This window comes from Ambystoma mexicanum, chromosome 5p, assembly GCF_040938575.1.
Source record: "Ambystoma mexicanum isolate Mex_15411 chromosome 5p, UKY_AmexF1_1, whole genome shotgun sequence".
Lineage (NCBI taxonomy): Eukaryota > Metazoa > Chordata > Amphibia > Caudata > Ambystomatidae > Ambystoma > Ambystoma mexicanum.
The window spans coordinates 201012634-201037640 of NC_090930.1; the positions used below are offsets into that span (position 1 = coordinate 201012634).

At 49.6% G+C, this 25007-nt stretch overlaps 1 protein-coding gene across 2 annotated transcripts in view; it reads left to right on the forward strand.

The window, feature by feature from the left end:
- The window catches only part of GUCY2F (guanylate cyclase 2F, retinal), a 720767-nt gene that overhangs the window by 591508 nt on the left and 104252 nt on the right, over nt 1-25007 (forward strand). For both annotated transcript variants that reach the window (XM_069612625.1, XM_069612624.1), the window contains exon 15: nt 8608-8782. In XM_069612625.1, coding sequence (XP_069468726.1) covers nt 8608-8782 — 175 coding nt within the window. The remainder of the gene's footprint in view (nt 1-8607; nt 8783-25007) is intronic.

The following is a 25007-nucleotide window of genomic DNA, read 5'->3' on the forward strand; positions in this document are numbered from 1 at the left end:
CCTCACCATCCTGAAACACAAGTGTAGGGTGGCTGAGAAGAGGTGGAGGGCTTCGGGTGCATCCTTTGACAAACTAGCCTGCCGCCTTCTCAAAAGGCAATACAGATGCTCTGTCCTGGCCAAGAAGAGAGTCCACATTGAAGCCTGTGTCTCTGCAGCCTCTAACAACACATCCAAACTCTTTAAAATCTGCAAGTAACTGCCCAATCCTGCGGCAATCTCTACTTCCCCTGTTCCTTCCCAGGCCCTCAGTATGGCTCTGGCCTCGCAATTCACCACTAAAGCTCAGGACATCCTGTCTTCTATCTCCTCTTCCTCTTTGTCTCCCTCTTCCTCTCTCGGCTCCCCTCTTCCTCCCTTGGCCAACTCTCCCTCTCCTCCTCCTTGCTCCTCTTTCTCTCAGACAACACCTGATGAGGTTTTCTAAACAAGTCCAATGTATGAAAGTCTCACCCGAACAGGTGCTCCACAGCTCTTCCAGAACCATCAAGGACCATATTGACACCATCTTGATCCAGCCTTGGCCGATTTCTGTAATCACTCTTTCACCACTGGAACTTTCTCCTCTGTCCTAAAGCACTCCCTTGTGCACCTCCCTCCTTAGGAAGCCGTCTGCCGATCCTACCTGTCCGGCAAACTATTGCCCAGTCTCTATCACTCCTTTTCTGGAAAACTCCTGGAAAAGCTGGCCATCTCCCAGCTTACTCGTTACACTGAATCTGTTGACTGTCTCCATGAACATCAGCCTGGCTTCAGAGCTGCAAGAGGCATGGAAATTGCTCTGCTGAACACCTGCGCAGATCTGCTCTCTAACCTTGATCCCTGCATTCCTTCTGTACTCATCCTCCTTGAACTTACCTCTGCCTTCTACATGGTCAACCATACCATCCTGATCAATCGACTCTGTGAGAACCTGGGCATCTCAGATCAGGCCCTCGAGTGGTTGACCTCCTTCCTCTTGAACCACCCCTCCCAGCTCCAACTCTCTGCCACCTCTCTCTCCACCTGTGGCATTCCCCAGGGTCCTATGCTCTCACACTGATTTTTCAACCTCTACTTGGCCCCTTTGGCCCACCTGATCTCTACCTTCTCCTCTAACTTTTAGTGTTATGAGGTTGACACTCAGCTCTCCTTCAGGCTCCACCTAGCCTTCTCTCCTCTCTCCCTCATTCCTGACTGTCTATCCGTGATTCACAATTGGTGCAAATCCAGCGATCTCTGCCTTAATGCCAGTAAGCCAGAGATCCTTCCCAATGGGACCCCTGCATTCCCTCTCTCACTCTGGCCGCCCTCGTTGGGCCCGCTCTCTTTCCCTTCCTTTGAGGCTAAACGCCTTGGTGTTATCTTCGACTCCACTCTCTCTTTCTCTCCTCACATCTCGGATGACGCCAAGAAGTCCCACTACCAGCTGCACCTCCTCAAAGGTACTCTTTCCTTTCTCACCTTCCCCCAGGAGCTCACTGTCTCCGGAGCCCTGGCTCTCTCTAAAGTGGACTAGTGCAACAGCCTCTTTCTCAATCTGCCTTCCTCTACTCTCGGCCCTCTGCAACTAATACAGAAAAGGACTGCAAAACGTATCCTTGGCCTCAAGTCCATGGACTGTATCACTCCAGCCCTGAAATCTCTCCACTGGCTCCTGGTGGCTGCAAGGATAAAGTTCAAGACCCTTTGCATTGTCCACAATGCTTTCTGTGGCCGGGCACTGCATTGCATCCAACTCTCTCTTCCTGAACATCTTCCTTCTCGAGCCCTTCGCTCAGCCACCACCAACTCTCTGATGCTCAGACGCTTCTCCAGGCTGAGAGTAGGTGGTAGATCTCTCTACTCTGCAAGTGCCACCCTCTGGAAGGGCATCCCTGCCTTTCTCAAATTTGAGCCGGACCACCTGAAGTTCCGGAAGCAGCTCAAGACCTTCCCTTTCGCTAACTCACAGGTGGTCAGGAAAGATAAGGCTGTATCTCTCTCCCCTACTGATCTACCTGACCCACCTGGCTGCTGTACCAACTGGTTGTTTGGCTACCCTCAGAGTCTCACTGTTTTCCAGGCTCTTTGTTGATCAGTCACCCATGCACTGCATTCGGGCCTACCTCACACTTGGGTTTGTATCTGTAACCCTACAGCCCCATGCCTCCTAGCACTTACCCAGAGGTTTGCTGCCCTGGCTGCACTTCTTAGAGCAGTGCTGTCCTGATTGCACTTGCACCTTCCCTCCCCTTGCACTTCTCCTCTCCCTCTACCCCCTGTACTTCCACGATATGAATGACACAAGGCTTAGTTAGATCATTTGTGTGTCCTCCCTCTGTCTCCCCTACATTGTCTTGTCGCGCCTAGAAACACTTGTGTACAGGCGCGTTATTAATGACTCATCATATCATATAATTCTCCACTAGATGAACTTCTACCTCATTTGCAGCCTTTATCTTTCCTGACCACATGTGAGTTATGCTCTGAACTAATTGATGCCTATCCACTTATTCACAAATGCTATACCTATGTGAGCCTTAAGTCAAGCTCTGTTGCTTCTGCCTATGCCTCACACCCCATCTTTCCCTTTTATAGCATTGTGCCCCTTTCTGAATATTTCGGGACAAGGTGTGTTTTCATCTCCACACCCCCCATTTTTCCCTGAATTGCCTGCATTTCTGCATATTTTGAATCTAGGTGTGTTTTGCGGCTCCAAACCCCCCATTTTGCATTGCATTGTGTGACTCCTGTTCTCAAGTGTTCACACTGTATCGGTTTGCTTTCTCTCAGCTACTAGGGCACCTGGTTGAATTTCTGTCTGTGCAGTTGAGCCTGTTATTCTATCTTGTTCTGTCCTCCATCCTGTATCTCTCTGCCACCCCTATGGCACACACCATCTCCCCTATCTATTCGAATAGCTATACTATCACCTATCCCCCTAAGTCTGGAAAGAAAAAGGTTAGAAAAGATTTCTTGAACACTAAACCTGGTCTGTCCATCGCAGACACCTACAGCAGTGCAATTTCCAGACAGATTGTCACGGATATCCTCTTTTCTGTCCCCTCTCCAGATCTTTGGACTCCTCATCTCCTGTTTTATCCTCACCCATTAATGTAGGTACTAGATGGGAAGTACTCTTGGCAGGCATCTCATCATCCAGATGCATCATTAATGTCTATCGCAATTGCACTATCATGGCCCAGGGTCCTCCTCTTTGTCCGCTGCTTGCTGTCTCCCATCAACTTCCTTCCTGAGCCCGCTACTCCTTCTTCCTCTCTCTCTGTATCTCCTCCTCCTCCGTTTGGGGTTCCACGCCCTTGTACCCTTTACTGGAAAACCTTTAAAGGCAGAGACCAGCTTCACCTGGCTATACTAAATGCCCGCTCTGCAATCAAACACTCTGCTGACATCTGCCTCCTCCTCGAAGACCTTGACCTTGACATCCTTGCTCTTACCGAGACATGGTTCAAGGCCAGACCAGTCACTACTTTTGACTCCCTTCTCCTTGATGGCTACAAGATCATTTCTAAGCCGTGCCCCAACCGTGATGGTGGTGGGGTTGCCCTGATCTTTTCTGAGTGGCTGCCTTCTTCCATTACACCCAGCCATACTCCTCCTTTGAATACTGGTCTGCAGGTTGGTCATCTATCCTACATCCTCCTTGACCATTGCCACTATCTATCAACCACCTGGCTACATCACACTGTTCCTCTCAGAATGGGCATATTTCTCCTCACCTCTCCTGTCATCTACCTTTAAAACTCTTCTACTAGGTGACTTCAACATCCACCTTGACTCCTCTATAACGGCTACCACTCTCTTCCATGACCTTTTTACCTCGCTCTCCCTCCCCATTCCCGCCTCTGGTCCTACCCACTTGGCTGGACACATTCTCGATGCCTTCATCCAGACTGATCTCCTACTCTCCACCCCTTTCATCATCCCTCTCTCCTGGTCAAAATATTACCTTCTCTCCTCTCACTTGGGCCATCTCAGCCCCCTGACCGCACCTCCCCCAGCTCTGCCAACCTCGTTCTCGGACATTCACCCGGTGACACGAGTGTCAGCTGCTGCCTCCACTGGGTACCTTATACACATTTACTGTGGTTATTGTTGTTCTTAAATGTGGTAAATTAGGGCTTGCCGCTCACCTCCTGTCCGCTTGCTCTCGTCTGTCTCCCCCCCACTCCCTCCTATTCCATGGTGCTCTCTATCTCGCCTATCTTCTCTAACTGCTTCTCCATTGACTATCCTGCTCTTCTCACTAAATCTGGTAGGAAAAAGTTTAAAAAGGACAACCTGGTCTCCAACCCAGGCCTCCCTATCGCTGACACCTACACTAGAGCCTCCTCCAAGGAAACTCTCACTGACATCCTCTTTTTCGTGCCTTCACCTCACCTCTGCAGGGCGTACCTCTGATCTGTACCTCTCCCGGAAGTCCTTCAAGGATGGCAACCTTCTCCACATTGCCACTCTTAACTCTCGCTCTGCCGTCAAACATTCCTCTGATATCTGTCGCCTTCCTGAGGAACTGAACCTTGACGTCCTCGGTCTCACTGAGACATGGTTCACGGCAGCTCTGTCACCAGCTTTGACACACTCCTACCTGACGGTTACAAGATCCGTCCGTGCCCAGGCCCAACCGCAGGGGAGTTGCTAGGTCTGGAAAAGACCCGGGGCTAAGCTGATATTGGAACTTTTGGGACTGGGGGCTAGCTAGCCTTTTTGCTGTAGCTCCTGAGATTCTATCAGGGGCTACAACCAAAAGATCAGGGGCTATAGCCCCCTTAGCCCCCCCTAGCAACGCCCCTGCCCAACCGTGTTGGGGGGTGTGGCTCTTATCTTCCCTGAGTGGATTCCTGCCACTGCCCCTCCTACGCAGACCTACTCCTCTTTTGAATGCCTTGTCTGACGACTCTCTCTCTCTCTCCTAGCCATTCCCTTACCGTGGCTACTATCTATCGGCCACCTGGTGAAATTTCCTTCTTCCTCTCCGAGTGGGCGGACCTCTCCTCCTCACTCCTGTCCTCAACCACTCAACTCCTCTTCTTGGAGACTTCAACATGCACCTGGATGCCTCCTGTCCCCCCTCGGGACTCTTTCGCGACCTCTGCGATTCTCTCTCACTCTCTATTCTCCTGTCTGGGCCGACTCATTCTGCAGGGCACACTCTTGATGCTCTGATCTCTTCTGACCTTCCCCTCTCTGTCCCTCTCTCCACTCCTCTCTCCTGGAGTGATCACTTTCTCCTATCCTCCCACCTCACCTTCCCTACCAGACAGGCAAAGCCACCCACATTACTGCCACCCTCCTTCTCTGTCATCCGACCCATGAAGCGCGTGTCAGTTGAGGCTTTCGCTGCCACCTTCTCGCCCTCCCCTCCCCCTTCGGCTGACTCCCACCCTGACACAGTCCTCTTCACTCTCCACTCTGCTATATCTGATACTCTTGATATCCTTGCCCCTGTCATGAGAATCCTCCTGAAACCCAAACCAAATGTAACTCCTGGTATGACTCGGATCTTGTCACCCTTAAACGCAATTGCAGGGTGGCAGAGAGGAAATGGCATGCCTCATGTTCATCCTCTGACAAACTGGCCTGCCGCCTGCTCCAAAGGCAATACCGGCTCTCCGTTCTCACCAAGAAGAGAGCCCACATCCAAGCCTGCATCTCTGCGCCATCTAACAATTCGGCCGAACTCTTTAAAATCTGCAAGGAGCTGGCCAACCCTGCTGCAGTCTCTACCTCTCCTGTCCCCTCCCAGGCCCTCTGCACGGCACTGGCATCTCACTTCATTTGAAAAACTCAGGACATCCTGTCCTCACTCTCCTCCTATCACCTCCCCCCTTCCATTCCCTACTCTTCCTCTGGCCCTTCTGCAGCCACCCCTCCTCCCTCCTTCTCTGCCTTTCCCCTTTTTTCTGCTGATGAGGTTTCTAGACAAGTCCGATCTATGAAAGTCTCGTTAAAACAGGTCCACCCCTGTTCCTCCAAAACTATCAAGGACCACATCGACTCCTTGGCTCCTGCCCTGGCTGACTTCTGCAATCACTCCTTCGCCTCTGGAGTCTTCCCATCCCCCCTCAAGCACTCCCTTGTGCACCCCCTTCTTAAGAAACCCTCTTCCGACCCCTCCTGCCCGGCTAACTATCGCCCAATCTCTATCACTCCCTTCCTGGGCAAGCTCCTGGAGAAACTGGCTATCTCCCAGCTCAGTCTCCATGCTGAATCTGTTGGTAGTCTTCATGACCATCAGTCTGGCTTCAGAGCTGCCAGAAGCACAGGAACTGCTCTCCTGAACATCTGTGAGGACCTGCTCTCGAACATTTGACTCTAACACCCCATGTGTTCTCATTTTGCTTGATCTCTCTTCTGCCTTTGATACTGTCAACCATACCATCCTGCTCAACCGTCTCTGTGATAACCTGGGTATCACTGGTCAGGCTCTGGTGTGGCTCACCTCTTTCCTCTCCAATTGACCCTCCCAGGTCCAACTGGGGTCCTTCCTCTCTGACATCTTTGTCTCTACCTGTGGTGTCCCCCAGGGATCTAACCTCTCTCCCTGGCTGTTGAACCAGTATCTAGCCCTTCTAGCCCACCGCATCGCCGCTCTCTGCCCCAACTTCAGTGCTATGCGGATGCATTTTCAGGCTACCCTCGGCCTCCTCTTCCCCTTCCCTCATCTCTGACTGTCTTTCTGCTATCCATGAATGGCGTGCCGCCAACGACCTCTGCCTTAATGCCAGTAAGCCTGAGATTCTACTCATCGGCACACCCACTCCCTCCTTACCTGCAGCCCACTGGCCGGCCCCTCTTGGCCCTCTTCCTGCTCCTACCTGCAAGGCAAAAAACCTCGGGGTCATCTTCGATTTCACACTCTCTTTCTCTCCTCACATATCTGACGTCTCTAAGAAGTCACACTACCAGCTACACCTCCTCAGAGGTATCCTTCCTTTCCTCTCCTTCCCCCAGAAGCTCACTGTCTCTAACACTTGGTACGATTCTGATCTAGAAGCCCTGAAGCACAAGTGCAGAGCTGCAGAATGGAAGTGGCAGACCTTAAACTCATCCTCTGACAAACTAGCCTGTCGCCTTCTCCAAAGGCAATACTGTCTCTCCATTCACTGCAAGAAGGGGACCCACATCCAGGCTCACAACTTTGATGCACCAACAATACGGCTGAACTCTTTAAAATCTGCAAAGAACTAGCTAATCCCTCCACAGTCTCCACCACGCCTCTTCCCTCACAGGCCCTCTGCACTGCATTGGACACCCACTTCACTGCAAAAACCCAAGACATCCTGAGCACTCTCTGCTTCCACCTTTCCCCCTCCCTGCCTCCCGTCCTGCTGCCACCCCCAGCGTGCCATCCTCCCTCAGCCTTCCTCTCCTCCTCTCCTATCACATTGGATGAGGTCTCTAGGGTTGTCGGCTCTATGAAGGTCCCAACCAAACAGTCCCCCCTGTTCTTCCAGAACTATTAAGGACAACATCGGCTCCATTGCCCCTGCACTTGATGATTTCTGCAATGATTTCTGAAATCAGCAACTGGGTCTTTACCCTCTTCCCTGAAGCACTTACTTGTGCGCCCCCTTCTAAAAAAGCCTTCTGCCGACCCCTCATGTCTGGCTAACTATCGACCCATTACTATCACCCCCGTACTGGAGAAATTGGTCCTCCAATTGACTCAGCATACTGAGCTGGATGGTTGCCTACACGACCATCAATCTGGATTCCGAGCATCCAGAGGCACAGAAACGGCTCTCCTGAACACCCGTCAAGAACTCCCCGCATCTCTGGACTCTAACTCTCCCGTAGTTCCCATTCTACTCGATCTATCCCCTGCATTTGATACTGTCAACCACTCCATCCTCATGAAACAACTCCATGTTTCCCTTGGTAACTCAGAGCGGACACTGCACTGGCTGACCTCCTACCTCACCGACCATATCTCCCAGGTTATCTTGGGCTCTTTCTCCTCTCTCAACTCTATCTCTACCTGTGGCGTCCCCCAGGGCTCCAACCTCTCACCACTTGCTCATCTTATTTCCATTTTCTCCCCTCACTTCCAGTGTTATGCAGATGACACCCAACTCTTCCTCAAACTTTCAAATAGTCAGTATGTGCTCCTGTGCAAGAACGAACACGGCCCATTGACCTGTTCTTTGGAAAGGTATCCACTCGAGAGTCTTCAAGCCACACTTTAGCTCAATGTACCTTTCACAGATGGGAAATAACCATTTGCAAATCAGTCTTTGTCCCACCCACATGAGCAGTCCAGCACCGAAATGCCATGGCAATTCCCTTCTGAATAAGAGAACCAACAGCAACCTGATACACGTGTTTCAGCCTTGTTGGGCCTCATCAGTGAGGTGGAACTGTGCCTCTCTGAGCACAGTGAGAAAGGGGGCATTTCTTAGACCTTCTGCACCTTCCCCTTTCCCTTCTCTCACTCTGCTCCTGCACGATTCGAATGCTCACAACACCTAGTACGACCACCTCTATCCTGTTCCTTATTGTATTTTATTGCCTTTGTCCCATGTTCCCTCCCCTGCCCTGTGGGTGCTTTGAAACACAATTTCTTGCAATAAATAAATACATTCTCTGCTCTTACATTTATTTTTCATTTGATGTCCCAAACAGGTAGAGACAATCGGAGATGCCTACATGGTTGCCTCCGGCCTTCCGAATCGGAATGGGAATAGACACGCTGCTGAAATCGCGAACATGTCGCTAGATATTCTGAGTTCGGTTGGATCTTTTAAAATGAGACACATGCCAGATATTCCGGTTAGAATACGAATAGGTCTGCATTCAGGTAATGGCAAACTGCACAAAAGGAAGCCTTGTAGTGTAGCTGCACGTCTGTTAGAATCCCCTTCTCAAGGATGTTTGCAATACATATGTTCAACAATGTTCTCTCACAGTGTTGATTGCAGAAATGTATGTGTGTTTAATGTGCTTTGTATGTGTGTTTAATTACGCTTTCTTCTGTGGTTATTTTAGATTGCCCCTGCTGGTGGCATCATAGTTAGTTGCCTATGCCCGACTTGTAGTATGGGTAAGGTGTTTAGCTATCAATCTAAACTCTGCACCAATAATAAATAAATAATCAACACCAGGATGATTGCCATAAAATTGGGAAGCGACAATAGCAAGATTGTGATGCTGATACAAGGGGTCACCAACACAAAGCTGATTGCCCCAAAAGATGCAACGCCCAAAGGGTGATCTGCTGCTTTGAACAAAGATAGAACACATACCAACATTGCTTCCATAGAAGCGAGAATCCTATTGCTTTTATGGGAGCATCCTTAGGGGCTGAGGGTCTTCCTTTAGGAGAATGAGCAGTGAGAGGTGACATTCCTCATACTGCTAAAGCCCAATAGGTGAAATGAGAATGATTTGAACTGAAGGAACTTTTCATTTCAGGGAAGGCCCTTTGATAAAGGAGAGAGTCTATTGCAAGTCTGATTCTTTAAAGGAAAGGGCAGCAGATCCCAAGCTGGTACTTCAATAGACAGGTGGTCACATCGGTGGCTGATCATTCCTTGATAGATGTGCCGTCAATCTCACAATTGATGATTTTGTCTGTGGGTCACCAGCTTTGGTCATCAGTACCAAAGCTTGTGATCTAATAGAGAGGTCAGCCAGCCACAAGAATGCTGCTTTGATTGGAACAATAGTTTATTTAATTGTGAATTGGTTTTACCCAAAAATCTTTCACAAACACTTTTTTTTAAACAAACATTTACAGAAATGGTAGCAAAACACAGACATAGATTAAAACTGCAATATTCAAAGTTTTTTTTTAATCCTTTGCAAAACATTATAATTCATCATTACAAACCAAAAATGCCATAGAAAACATGTAAGTCAGCATTTATAAGTTTGGTATCCCATTTAAATACGTTTCAAAAATTGAGTAGTTGATAGCATAGCTTTAGAAAGTACAAAGCGTGTAAAATAAGACTCTCTTGTGAGATAAGACTGGACAGTCAATAACACGGTGGCCAAGAGTCTCAATGAAGTGCCTCTGCAGACAGAATGTACAGGTTGGCGCTAGGAATGCTAAGGCGCTCACCCCTAGATTCATTTGTTAAAAAGAGGTTGAATTTCAATTGCATAAAGTTAATTCCCCGCGCTTCCATTAGGAAACCGAACCGAGTATCTTCAGGTGTGCTGGGCAGGTTTCCACCAGAGGGACAGAAAACAATGGCCCTCATTACGACCCTGGCGGAAATCGAAAAACGATGGCGGAAATGCAATACCGCCATCGAATACCGCTCGTTGCGACTATGACCTGTCACCGTAAAGTACGATGCCATTAGCGACACCGTAGTGAACGCCAACGCTAACTGCACCAAGTACGCGCACGCGCGCCATGCAAAACCGTAATTACCACCATGGTGCAACGGTACGCGAATTCTGACCCTAGCGGACATTTACATAACGCCATCAAGCATGGCGGAAAGTACCATTCCGCCATGGCGAGAAATACGGCATCGTGAACCAACCGTAAATGGCCCTACTGAGTGCCTGTACACCACACCCTGGCCACATTGCACAACTCCTCGTAGGTGCAATGAAGTCACACAATGCAACCAGTGAAATGCACAAGTCACCCACGCATGCCAACGAACAAATGAATGTAGGGGCTCCAAGTGCCTTGTGAGTGGCCATCCATATTTGGCATGTCACCATTGCCGTACTGATGCAGCACAGGCATGCGAAGGTTCAAGTACAGCAAAATGAACTGAAAGATGAGACAAAACAACAACAGGCCCCCATCGCCTGACACCAGTGCAAGGCAACATTCAAAGCAGTATCCTGAGGGAGACTGCCCCAGCCCTGTACACATGCCAGTAAACAAACCAACCATCAGCATAAGCATGTACCACACAAGTTGGCAGAGTGACTGAGCAGCCAGGCTCATCTCAAGAGGGGCCAATGGGAGCTGCAGGGCACAGATGGCACGAATACAGAAGCTATTCCAATGGACATGACCTCAGTCTCCCTCCAAGAAACGCACGCAAACACAGGCACCTGTGACCAGCCATTTCCTGATAATCACATCATTCCACCAATCCACCTGGCTGACCGGCATCAGTTACACAAAAGCTAATCCCCCGCCCCTAAGCATGACATCATTAAAACAGTCATGATGGCAGCCCCTATCCCTGACCTTACTGGGCTTCGTAGGCAAACGCGGCCAGTACAGTACCACGCAACTATACTCAGAAGCCGGAACCCAATGCAGATCTACTCACAATACATCGCTCCACAAATAGGAATATGCTACATTACTTCCAAAGAATAACGCTACACGGTTAACATCAGACTAAAATTTTAATGCACATCAAATTCACCAAGCCCATACAGCTATTAGGTCATAAACCCCGAAATATCTACATTACTGTGGGCTGCATCCGCAATAAATGACCAGCTACTCCTTGTGTGATGCCCTGTTCCTTCATGGTACACAGGGGCTACATTCACGTTCAAAAAGGCAACATGGAAGCGCCTAGAACCGCAGGCCCGTCCCATTAGGTAGGCACTAGTCCAGCTGAAAGGTAGATATGTTGCTCCTAGCCACTAGTACTGCGTAAGGGCATGTGGCCCATTGGCGATCGTCCCATAAGATCGTAATGGTGCTCCACTGATGAACTCGAAGCAGCAGGTGTCGGGAGTAAAAGCCATCTGCAGGAGTGGCATACAGATGGCAGCGGCAAAAGGGGAGGAGATACCTGTCACCCAAATGAAATGAAAAACAATAGTATGGCCATCAGAACTTCATTAGTATTACTCACTTCAATGATCACACTAAATCTACAGCCATATGCATGCTAGCCCACTCAAAAGGATTATTTCCACCCATGAATCACTTGCCAATCATAACTATATAAATCGAGGTGAAAACACTATTACAAACGAGTCTTTGTGTGCATGCGTCTGTTAAAACAGAATCCATTAGATGGGATTAGTAACGTGCATAGACACAACTGTTGGAAGGCACGTCGAGACAGGGAGGGTTCAACAAGGGCAGATAGACGATGGTCCCACTATGGCAGCTCTGCATCACATAGCGCAGGGGAAGGGGATAGATTCCAATAAGCCATGTACATGGCAAACTCTCAATTAAATCATCTGTCCATGCATCCATACATCATTCCCTCATCCCGGTATAAAAACGCATGATTATTTACTCACATTACATTTGAAATCTCCATTGAGTCTGTGCGTAATGCAGTCTGCAAAATCCACTGTGCCCCAGCCCGGAATAATAGTGTTGTGAAGTAACATGTATTTGGGAACGTCCTGCCTATTCGTGCACTACGCTATTGCGCATCCCATACTATTCATATCAATCATTGCATTCTCGCCATGGCCCCTGTCCCAAGGACATTAAACAATAGAACGTTATATTTGCAGTCAGACCTGTGGGCGTCTCCTCGCCGCTAGCTGAAAACCGAAAGCGCTGTCCTTCGAATTCCTCATTTGCAACATCACGTCGAAAAGACATCTGTGACCGCTTGAAATCACAAAATCATCCATGTAGTGCGGCAGTGTGTGAAAATGGCAACTGGCTTCACTCACAAATGGGACGCCCCGCCCGTCGGTGAACCTCGGTACAGTGCTCACCCAAAGGGGATTGCAGCTGGCACAGGTGGAATGAATCACCACAGGTGGAGGCTATACAGCCTGAAAACACATAAATTGCACACCCAACCCCCTCCCACAACCACACCCACTCCAAAATGCTACCGGCAGGACTAGCGATGTTGGCCCTGGGGGACCTGATAGCACTGCAAGTACTCCAACTTCAAGAAGAAGACGAACACCAACTACTACAACAACCGGCCGCACAGAGGAGACGCAGGAGGAGGAGGAGGGCAAGGCAGGGCCAGCAAGGCCCACCAGCACAGCCACAACCACCACGCAGGCAGCCCGCAATCCCACGCCTCTGAGCTCATCCGTTCAACCTCACTGCTGAGCAGATCCACACCCTCTACCGTTTGGACCGGGACACCATAATCTCCATTGTGGACATGACACACGCTGACCTTGTCAGCATGATAGATAGCCCAACCGCCATCCCACCCCTACTGAAGGTGGTGTCTGTACTCCACTTCCTGGCCACAGGCACCTACCAGCACACAGTCGGACAGTTGCATGGCATTTCACAGCCACTGTTCTCACGGACACTATTGCAAGTGCTCGATGCCCTCCTGAAGCACGCAGACGACTACATCTCATTACCACGCTCGGAGCTGGAGATTACAAACACAAAAGTGGGATTCCATGCACTTGCCGGCATACCGGGTTGCATTGGTGCCATCGACTGCACCCATGTGGAATTGGTTGTCCCACATGCCATGGAGGTCCAGTACCGCAACCGGAAACAATATCATTCTCTTAATGTACAAATGGTGTGTGACTCCAACAGGATCTTTACACATTGTTGTGCCCGATTTCCTGGATCAACCCATGATTCTATGGTCTTGAGGAACTCTACAATACCACGCTACATGGAGCGACACGCAGGGAACAGATCCTGGCTACTCGGTGAGTCTCAATCCATGCATGATAATGTGGGGTATGTGATGCGGCAATGACCTGGCAGGAAGGGGGGGGATGCGTACGTAGCAATGTCATCCCACAAACATCCTATCTTGTCCACATACAGGTGATGCCGGGTATCCACTGAAGAGATGGCTCCTTACACCACTCCGGAACCCACAGGACCAGCATGAGGAGGACTACAACCATGCCCACTCACGTACCCGTGTAGTCATAGAACAGGCATTCGGCCTACTGAAGGCTCGTTTCCGCTGCCTCAGCAGGTCTGGCGGGGCACTCCTGTACCGCCATGAGAAGGTTGCAAAGATAGTCATGGCATGTGTCATGCTACACAACATGTGCGTACGTAGAAATGTGCCCATGCCCCCTGACGCAGAACTGCAAGCACCTGAAGATGGTCATGATGAGGCTGGGGATGTGGCAGCACCTCAGGGAGTCCGCGAGGCACAGGAGGCCCGTGAAATTCGTCAGAGTATCATAGATTCATGCTTCTAGCACTCACGCCTGTTGGCTGATGCATGGACACGGCACTTGTGGCACTGTGTGTGTCGGGAACATGCACAATGTGGACTGTACGCCTATAAAGGACTCATACACAAGGAACAATGTCCACACATCTCATTGGATGATTATGTAATGTTCATAGCATATGTGAAGTCATGTTACACACCCCATCGACCCGCCACCCAAGTAAACCCAACACCCCCCCTCCACCCTCCTACCTCCCCCCCGAACACCAGTGTCCAAAGATGCTCATTGTCAGTGGGCAGATGCTATTGCAAGCCCCCTCTCCGGGTATCAGGGGCACCCCTGCCTGTGGAGCGCAGGTTCCTCCCAGATCTACGTTGGGGGCTGCCCTGGACGGAACTTGCAACGGATGATGTCTCTGCCTGCTCACGTCCATGCATGTCCCTAAGAGTTTGTGAGAGCTCAGTGAGTACACGGCGCACAGCGGCAAGTTCACCACATACGTCTTTGGACGTCGCATGCAGTTCCCCCCTCAGGCTCTCGGTGCTTCTCTCCATTTGTACCCTTAGTGTCTCTGTACTTCACTCCATTTGTGCCCTAAGTGTCTCTGTACTTCGCTCCATTTGTGCCCTAAGTGTCTCAGTAGATGTTTCTATGGCTGCCTTAGAAGCCCCACATTCATCAGCATGCTCCTTGAGGAGCGTGGCCAGTTGCTGCTGTTGCACGATCACCTGGTCGAGGGAATGTTGCCTCTGCTGGGCCATGGCCATTTGCGGTGGTGTCACAGAGGGGCTGATCAACTCCTGTTGCCTTGCCACAGGGCTTGTGGGGGATGGCCAGTCGTCGTCTTGTGGGTGCCCCTGCGTGGTATCCTCATGGTGTAGGGGATGAAACAAACAGGGGGATTGAGACAGGTCATGGATGGGTCCTACATCGACAGCACCGTTGTCTGTGTCGGAGCATGCTGGCATTAATGCAGTGTCACCTATGGTGCTGCTGCCATCAGAAGCAGTGCCTTCTGTGGCATCCATTGGGGGGACCTGTGGTGCTGCTGTTGTGGGCATGCTGGCTGCTGGGGTGCCTGTTGAAGTCCCCTCCTGTGTGCTGCCACTTGATTTGGGCTGCTGCCGTGTCTTGATCCGTGCAGCTGAGGTGGAGGGTCTTTGGCCGTTGGTCTTGGCCCTCTTTGCAGGTGTGCTGGTAGGGGTGTCCTGCAGCTCGTCGTTTGACTCGGACCCTGTGGTGGAGTAAAGGAGGGCGAGCGTTATTTATGGGTCTGTGGAAATTGGAATGGCAATGTATCACATGCATTGGGGTGGTACCTGAGGGTGATTTGGGTCTGGGCCTTGGAGGTGGTTTCATTTCTGTGTGGATTGAGGATGCAGTTGTTTTGCAGCCTGCAGTTAGGGTGTGCATGCTGCACGTGTAGAGGGTGTTTTTAGGATTTTTAATTATTTATGTATTTAATGTGACTTTTAAAGTGCGCTATCAGGCCAATGTATGTGGCCGTTCTCCTGGACATGTGTTTCTGTTGCACTATGTGGCCACATGGTACTTCACATGATTGGACATTGTGGATTTAGCATTGTTTTATTTGGCCCACCTACCTGATTCTTCGGATGTCTGCACTCCTTTCTCCATCCCTCCGACTCCCTCTATGCTCTCCATTCCAATGGTGGAGGCACAGATTTCTTCCCAGGGGGTCAACTTGATGGGTGATTCCGATCCTCCCCCGGTAGCTGTGGCAATGTTACGGTTGGCTGATAGTATGCTCCGTACGCGTATCCGCAAGTCGTCCCATCGCTTTCTGCATTGCTGTGGGTTGCGGGGTGCGGTCCCCACCGCACTTACCCGCTGTGCCACCAGGGCCCATATGGCCTTCTTGTTCGCAAGTGCCGTCCTGGTCATTTGCGTCGAGAAGACGACGGCAGCATTCTCCTGGAGGGTCTCTGTGAGCACGGTGAGTTCCTCATGGGAGAAGTGGACCTGCCGCTTGCGGTCGCACGCTTTTTTTGCTACTTTTCCCATTTTGTTTGTTATAACTAGGGTGGCTGTCGGGTTGGGATGTGTCTCAGGGTCGGATTTTTAATGGTTGTATTGGGATTCTGATTTTATAGGTGTACGGCGTGCTGTTTCCCGTTCTGGCCCCATGTTTTTACTTCCGTGTCCGTATATTTACGGTCACCGTATTTTGCGATTGGCGCTCATTACGGTGACCGCTATGATGGGTGGCGGAATTGCACCAAGGGCGCCGTACGACGGCGGAGAGGGGCGTTTTGGGGACATTTCCGCCATCGCGGACTTTGCACTTCCGCCATGGCGTAATGCTCGTGCCCGATGGGTCATAATTGGCCGCACTTTACTCCATCGTGCAATGGCGGAAACGCTATTTACGCTATGGCGGTCGGGTCAGTTACTTTCCGCCAGGGTCGTAATGAGGGCCAATGAATACTTGGTTCAGCTGTGAATCCAATCGTCGAGTGACAATTTCTGTTTAACTTTCGAAGGATTAGAAATGAAATCAACCTGTGCAAGGTTCAAGGGCTGGAATACACTGTTGCTATGCAACCCCCATGGGTTTAATGAGGAACAGGTATGGGCAGCTAACAGATTACCCTGGTTGACAAAAAGCGAGTGCAAAGGATTATGGGCCCGATTCTTGGAATTTTGTGCACGGTTCAACGTGACTTTGCACTGCTGAAAAGTGACTCTGCACTGCTGACACAAGCCCTGATTCATGGAACTGTGCTAAGAGTATTGTTGCAGCGCAAAGTACGTGCATAGTCGTGTTGCACTGCTAATATGACTGTGCACTGACTGCACGGACTTTGCACTGCAAAAATACGCTTTGCACACTTACATGAATCAGGGTTTGTGTCGGCAGTGCAAAGTCACTTTGAACCGTGTTCCATGAATCAGGCCCTTAGCATGTTCTGGTACACTTGCAAGCACTTCCAGTTCACGATTGCCTGCAGTGAAGTAGGACATCATTTGTGGCCAATTAGAGTTGGGAGCCCCATTAGGTAAGCCAAGATAACCACCCTATAAGACCCTTCACTTCTGACCAGTCCTCTGAACGATGTTTAAATTCCGCAAACATGGTATGATTTTCAATTTGTAATATTTTGAGAGAGGTAACATAGAAAAGCGGCCATATTTAAGATCAGCTTCTTTCCTCTGCACAGAAAAAGCCACTATAGCCGGGTATATAGCCCTATGAGCAGAAGTAATAGTGATCATTTGAATTTATTTATTTATTTTTGGTTATTTGTAATGCACGCTATACAGAAAAAAATGTGTTTCAAGGTGCATCAAGACAAGGGGGAAGGGAAAGGGACAAGAAAGGGATAAGAAATAAAAACAAAAACGTTCTGAAAAGGTCTTGAAACATTCGGGACGTGGACGTGCTATGGGAAGAGAGCATGGAGGAGGGGGAGGAGGGGGAGGAGGGGAAGTGCAGGAGGGGGGAGTGTAGGAGAGAGGGACAAACAAAAACATTCTCAGTATGTCAAGAGACGATTTGGAATATGCAAGTGCCGGAACATAAAGGGGGCAGAGGAGAGGAAGGGAGTGCAGGAGGGAAGAGGAGAGAGTTACAAAATGCATCACAAATTAAAGAAAGTGCAGGAACAATAGGTAGGCTGCATTAAGGAAATTCAGAAATGCAATTGAGACAAGCATATCAGTGAGTGCAGACTGGAAAAGCTACGCCTCATGGAATGAGGAGCTACACCGGGCATGCAGCCAGCAATTGAGACAAGCAGGTGATTGGCTGAAACTGGGGCCACCTCGTCACAGGCAAGATGGGATGCAACAGGAAGACAGATAATAGTAAAAACAAACCAGGAGGGTGAAGGTTAATAAAAATAGAAACAGAGGGCTAAGTGCAGAGTCGCAAGAGGAAACTGCAGACACAAACAAGTAATGTGTCTTAGGCCGTAAAGAGGATGAGTCGAGAAATAGCAGAAGTTCAGGATACAGGATCAACCATGCACAATACAATGGGAGCATAAGGAAAGGCCTGTACGTGGTCTACATCATATATGCTAGGTAACAGAGTGGGATCAGGAACAATGCAGGAAGGAAACAAGCAGGACTACATATCAGGAAGGAGCAGGAATTTAAGAGAACATATTTCTGGCCAAGTCTCAAGGAGCAGGATGTAGATTAGTGTCTCGGAAGAGAAAGTCAGACAGGAGTCCAGAGGCAAAAGGAACTGTAGATGTCAAGATCAAGATATTGTCAATGCTGTAGGCAGTAGAGCGATCCACGAGCAGCAGCAGCGCTGAAGCAGAGTCAGAGTAAGAAAATCAGAGAGCGAGGAAACACCAGTAGCAGTTGTAGAAAAGGTGGATGAGAGAAGGTGGGAGGGCATCAAGCCATCCTTACCTAATGTGTAACGGAAAGCAGCAGTGAGGTGCCACATCAGGAGTCGTGCCGGAGATATTGAGATTGGAGCGCTCTCATCTGGGTAGAGAAGACCAAGGAGTAACGCTGAGCCGCTGGAAGCCCCAGACAGACACAGACAGGGAGTGATCCTTGTCCGGGATACTTAAGCGGGGCTGGCTTCGCCTGCCGTCCCCTCCAATTGCAGGAAGAACTATTCAGCTGCCAATCAGGTGGAAGCAGGCTGGCATAGGGCTGTAGGAGCCCTGTCATCAGTGCGGCTACGCTGTCTGCCATGTTGTAAAGTAGCAGATGCTCTGAAAATATTAATGCAGGCCATCAGGCACTCGATCCAAGCCCGCTCCACCACCATAGCGAGGGTGAGATGAGGCCCAGTGGTGGTGGAGCTTGGAGAGTGAAGGAGCAGGCTTTATCGCATCAAGGTGGTGAATGAAGGCCAGGCCAGACAGGGAGTGATCCTTGTCCGGGAACCTTAAGCGGGGCTGGCTTCGCCTGCCAGCCCCTCCAATTGCAGGAGGAACTATTCACCCACCAATAAGGTGGAAGCAGGCTGGCATAAGGCTGTGGGAGCCCTGTCATCAATGCTGATACGCCATCTGCCATGTTGTAAAGGAGCAGATGCTCTGAAAATAGTAATCAGGCCATCAGGCACTCGATCCCAGCACACTCCACCACCATGGGCAGCGTGAGATGAGGCCCAGTGATGGTGGAGCTGGGAGAGTGCAGGAGCTGGCCTTACCACATCAAGGTGGTGAATGAGTTTGCCTTAAACATAGGGGGTCATTCCGAGTTGGGCGGTAGGGGTTTAATGGCACCGGTAAGGATGTCGGTGCCGTTAAACCCCTACCGCCGCATTCCGAGGTCCCTTAGCGGATCCCGCAAAGAACGTCTGGTCAGACCAGACATCTTTAGCGGGTCCCGCTAAGGGACCAGGGTGCTAATAACAGGCCCGCTATTTGCGGGCTCGTAATTAGCGCCTTCCCCATTCCCATTGAGCCCTATGGGGGCAGAAATGGGAATGGGGAATGGTTTTCGGAATGGGGATTTACCGGGTCCTCCAAGGTTGGAATGACCCGGAAAGTCCCCATTCCGCCTACCCAGACCCGGACCCGGACCCGGGTCTGGAGGCAGCCATGGTGCTATTAGCACCATGGCTGCCTCCAAACTCGGAAAGACCCCCATGGTCTCTGTGAGGTATTCGCTCCATTCTTTATTCCATAAGTGACACAATTAGCGTAGTGTGCAGGAGTGTTGGCTGTGTTGACACTATCGCTGCCTACATCGCTGCTGAGAATGAGAGAAGTCTATGGCCCTCATTACGACCAGGCGGTAACTTACCGACTCCGCCATGGTGGAATGGGGAATTACCGCCCCATTCCGAGGTTGGCGGGGCAGTAATTCCCCATGCCGCCATGGCCCTTCCCCATTCCCATTTTTGCCCCATAGGGCTCAATGGGAATGGGGAAGGCGCTAAGTACGGTGCCACCTTTTACGGCGCCGTTAACCCCTTAACGCCTGGGTTGTTTTGAGGGCCTATCTCCTACCTCTATTCCTGCAAGGAGGTGCCAGCGGTTAAAACATTGCTCCTGTCATGGAGCAATGCGAAGTGTGCAGGAGTGTCGGCTGGGAGGCCTCAGAGGTGGAGGAAGGATCTTGCAGCATGGCCTGCTCAAGCTACGCGACGGACGCTGCCATGGTTTCAGTGTGATTCTTCCTGATGCCTCGGTCCTGGCAGCAGCTCAAGTCTCAGGTGTGTGGACTACCAACTAAATCTCCAATAATGCAAAAACACTTTTTATTACCTTCATCCACCTCACTAGAGGTGATCAAAAAGCGGGGAGTGCAACCTTCAGGACGCCAAAACATGGCTTCTGGACGCTAAGGGGGGGGTGGAATGTTTAGGACTGCCAAACGCTTTGAAGGGGAAAGAATGTCCAAAACCGGCGGTCGGTATACCTCTTGCGAAAGACTCTGTACTCGTGGCCCCCTCTGGGATAAACTTGAAATGAGTGGTAGGCCTGCTGGGCCCCCTTCCACGGAACCACCTTTTTCCCAGAGGAGCAAGGTTCTCGATCTAATAGACGCAGAGATACTGCAAAGCGAGATGCTGCCTGACAATTTAGTGGGAAACAGCGACTCCTGCTCTTTCCCAGTTCAGTTTTAGTGCAGAAGCTGCTCCTGCAACTAAAACACAGGAGGGTGAAGCTTCAGCTTGTGTTGGCTGTTTAAAACTGGAGACTGTGCATCCTCCGATGTCTATTATAGAAGCGGCACCCCTCCAAATTCTTTCTACTGCTTTTTCTAAGCCGGAGACCTCCTGGGGCATTCTGTATAGTGGTACAGAACACATAGAGCCTTTGCTCTTTCCCATGGCCATAAATGCAGCGACTGACATCGATCAAATTAAAAATAAAGGGGAGTACAAGTGCCTCACCCCTCACACGGCAGAAAAGGAGGTGTACAAGAAAGTGATTGAAGCTCGGTGTGTCACAACCTTGCTTGCACCAACTCCCTTGCAAAATTAACTTAGTCAGCTACCTGAGGTGGGTCAGAAAATCTCCTCCAAAGATGTGGATTTTCTGCGCAAAGACCAACAACGCCTAATTTCCTTTTCCATGGATATCCGAGTAAAGCAACCAGCACCTAAGGAACATCAATCTTCATCTACGGGCCTCATTACACGTAGTGCGGTAAGGGTTTACCGGTACTGGTAAGGGCACCGGTACCGGTAAACCCTTACCGCCTTACTACGAGGTGCCTTTGCGGGACCCGACATTAAAGGCTGGTCTAGACCAGCCGTTAAAGTTGGGACCCGCAAAGGGACCATGGTGCTAATTACGGTACCGCAATTTGCGGTACCGTAATTAGCACCTTCCCCATTCCCATAGAGCCCTATGGGGCAAAAATGGGAATGGGGAAGGGCAATGGAGGAAGGCGGAATTACTGCCTTCCCAACCTTGGAATAGGGTGGTAATTCCCCTTTCCTCCAAGGCGGTACCGGTAAATTACCGGCATGAACCATGGTGCTAATAGCACCATGGTTTACCACACTGCGGGCCTCATTACAACCCTGGCGTTGGACCATGGTGCTATTAGCACCATGGTCCATGCCGGATTCCGCCATGGTGGATGGCGGATTTACCGCCCCATTTCAAGGTTGGCGGGGCGGTAAATCCCCATTCACCATGGCCCCTTCCCCATTCCCATTTTTGGCCCATAGGGCTCAATGGGAATGGGGAAGGCGCTAATTACGGCACCGTAAATTACGGTGCCGTAATTAGCACCAAGGTCCCGTAGCGGGTTGGACTTTAACGCCTGCAAAAAGCAGGCGTTAAAGTGTGAATCGGGCGTTAAGGGTTTAACGGCGCCGCAGCCTTTTACGGCGCCGTTAACCCCTCAACGCCAAGGTTGTAATGAGGCCCAACGTGTAATGAGGCCCTCAGTCTTCTCTCCAAAACCTTCTGGCGAACCGAGTCAGGTCTTGAATTCCTCTGCATTCATATCTCAATGCAGTATGATGGAGGCGTTAAAGATCTTGATGACCCCTTATTTGAAGCTGTATGAAATGAATGAGAACGTTAAAGACCAGGCTACCCTCCTAGTGATGATCCACCCAAAAATGATATATATCAAATCGTCTGTTACATCTTTGCAAACTAGAGTGGATCACGAGGTGGATTTTGCGAATTTATTAGAAAGAGTTTCAGGAGGCTTTAGATCTGGAAAGGGCAGATCAAAAATGCTTACTGGGTTAATAGTTGGAACTGCTTCAGCTAAAGTCCCTGGCCCAAAGTAGCAAAGCCAGGCTTCCCATCCCAAAGATTTCAGACTTTTCGGCCAATTTGACTGATGGCTGCACAGATGTTTGCCAGATCCAGCCCAACCTAAAAACTAAAGGGAATGATCCAGGAAGCGGAAAAGCCTCTAACTTTGACCAACTAACAGCCAATTGCTGTGGGTAACTCTCTTAAAACTGAGATAGAAAGTCCCGCTGTCTTGGAACAAGAGCCTCAGGTGACTGTTACTTTGGAGTGCTCCCTATTCATTCCACCGTTAAGGTTCTGCTGCACAGCCTTTTTCCATATTTCAGAAAAGGAAAAAAGGAAACTCAGCAAAGTATTCATCAAAGATGTACCTCAAACTAGAAAAACAAAAAACAAAATACTTGCCGGCACTTCGGAACAGGAAATCCAATGGCGCCTGTGCTTTCATAAGAAATCTCTCCACTCTGTGAGACATTCATTCCCGGGAGTCCTCGCAAAAAGAACAGCCGTATCCGCTTAAGAGTCTGATAACCCAGAGAGTGTGCCACTGAATAGACAGTGCGTTGACCCTGGGTGGTCGGATGAGAACTCCGGCCCCACTGATGTGGAATGTCAACATTTTTACACCTATACGATCGAGGATGGAGAATTTGGCGACAAAGAGCAGGTGTCCTTGGCTGTGCCCGCTGCGGATGTTAATTTAGTAAAACTACCATGGGCCTCTGCACAATTGGATTTTCTGAGAGCCAGAATGATTCCTGTCCTAACATCTAACCTTACATTGACTGAAAACATCATCGGTTCGAAAGTGATGAAAGCTCCCAGCCCATTTTTTACGCTAGAAGACAAACAGTGAGAGATAATATTGAAATGGAGAACTCTCTTGACCCATGATCTCCCTGACCCAGGCACAGCAGGTTTATTTTCTTGCCCTTTCGAGCTTCAGCTGGTGCACAGAACTCAGAGGGATGCTGATAACATTATAACTCAAGGCAAAAAAGATAATCCAACAAAGATGCGATAGAATCAAAAAAGGGTTCTTCATGGTGAGTGTAGAGCGACTGCTGTCAGTTGTCGGTGGCCTGTGCTTGAGCCTATCAAATGTCATGAGACTTTTCCATCACATTCCCTTGCTGCGCTCTCTCCAATCAGAGGACATTATGATTGCAGAGTTTCCTAAAGAACATAGAATGGATAAAGTAATTCTTCATCTGAGATCGAACTGTGCCAGGACTTCTTTACTGGAAATGGCCTATCTGCTTCTCGCGATGAGATTTGAGTTGGGGGATCTGCCAGCAAAAAGCATTTCCCCTAAGCCGGTGGGCGTCAACTGGGGTAAGCCCTCCCAGGCGCGCACAACCTTAACAGGGGCAGGGAGAAACCCAGAGCAATGGGGCATCGATGCAACCTCTTATGAGAAGAGCAATGGAAGGTACAACGAGGCGTTTGATAAAATGGTCCCCAGATGCTCGATGAGGCCACAAGCCCACCTGAAGGTCTCATTTAACTGTGTTGACATGGGCAAATGTATGATCTGCATTCCACCTGTTCCAACTCAATGGATGACCTGCTCAGCCAGGATTGAGGGATTTTTCCCAAGTTCTCAACAGATTTCTAACTAACCACGAGATTCTTCATGGCGGATGACCTGTAAGAACGCAGGTCTTAGTTCACCTTTAAATAGTAAGTAGAACAGGAACCTCTGGTTCAGATCAGTGAGGTGAAATACTTGGGGGCCCTTATCAATAACAGCACAATTGGCCAACCTCCTCAACTGGGCTTAAAATCTAAATTGAAAATCTTGACATCTCAAGGGACGCTGATCCAGAGAAAGTACGGCAAGTTTTCCATCCTTCCGGTGCTGACCTTCTACAAACTAAACGTGATGCCAGCTTTAACATACGGAGTGGAGGTGTTTCTTTTGACACATTGGGAAATCTGGCCTTCACTGGAGGGCAGCTTCTGGAGGAAAATATTGAAGCTTCCAAACTTAATACCAACATCAGTGATGAGATACGAATTAGGTCAGATTTCTTTACATGCAAGGGCGACTAGGAAAACACTGGCTCTGTACTGTAAATGTATGATGCCCTTTCCATCAGGGCCTTAACAAATCTTGGGGAGGGAACTGGGGAAAAACAGGAACGCCTTACTAGACCAGTAGAGCAACGGCTGCCAGTTGCTCTTAGAACAACTGCAACCAGACCTGGAAGAGCTGATTAACAATCCAGCTATGGTGAAGCAGAAGCTGTGGCAGGATGACTGGATTAAAAAAATTCCCATCGCCTGCTAACTTCACTGAGAAACGAAAAGAAGCCCTGCAGCTGTACTCCCATATACGTAACCAAGCTTCCTAACTTGTGGTGCAGAAGTCAGATCATGCGTTTTAGACTGAATCTATACCCAACAAAACACATTTTACAGATCTACAAGCAGGTAGCTACTGTGGGGTGCAGATTCTGTGCTAAAAGCGAGGTGAAGGAGATGCTTAAGCAAGTCCCATTGTGCTGCCCTGGGCTGACTGAACTAAGAACCAAACACATGCCAAACTGATAGCGGACCGGCAATCCCTGGATGCAGTAGAGATTTGGACTTTTCTCCTCCTGGGGGAAATTTTTTTGGCAACATTCTGCCTTATAACATTTTTGAAGGATGTGTCTGAAATTAATTTGAGTTGTACACTTGTAGGCCTGAGGGCTGAGTACTTTTAGCAGGATGGGACATTTGAACTGTACTTTGAATAGGAAAAATTTAGTTATGATAAAGGTTTGCAATAAACCAAAGTCGTTAAAAAATCAATACATTTGGCCTCATTACGGGTCT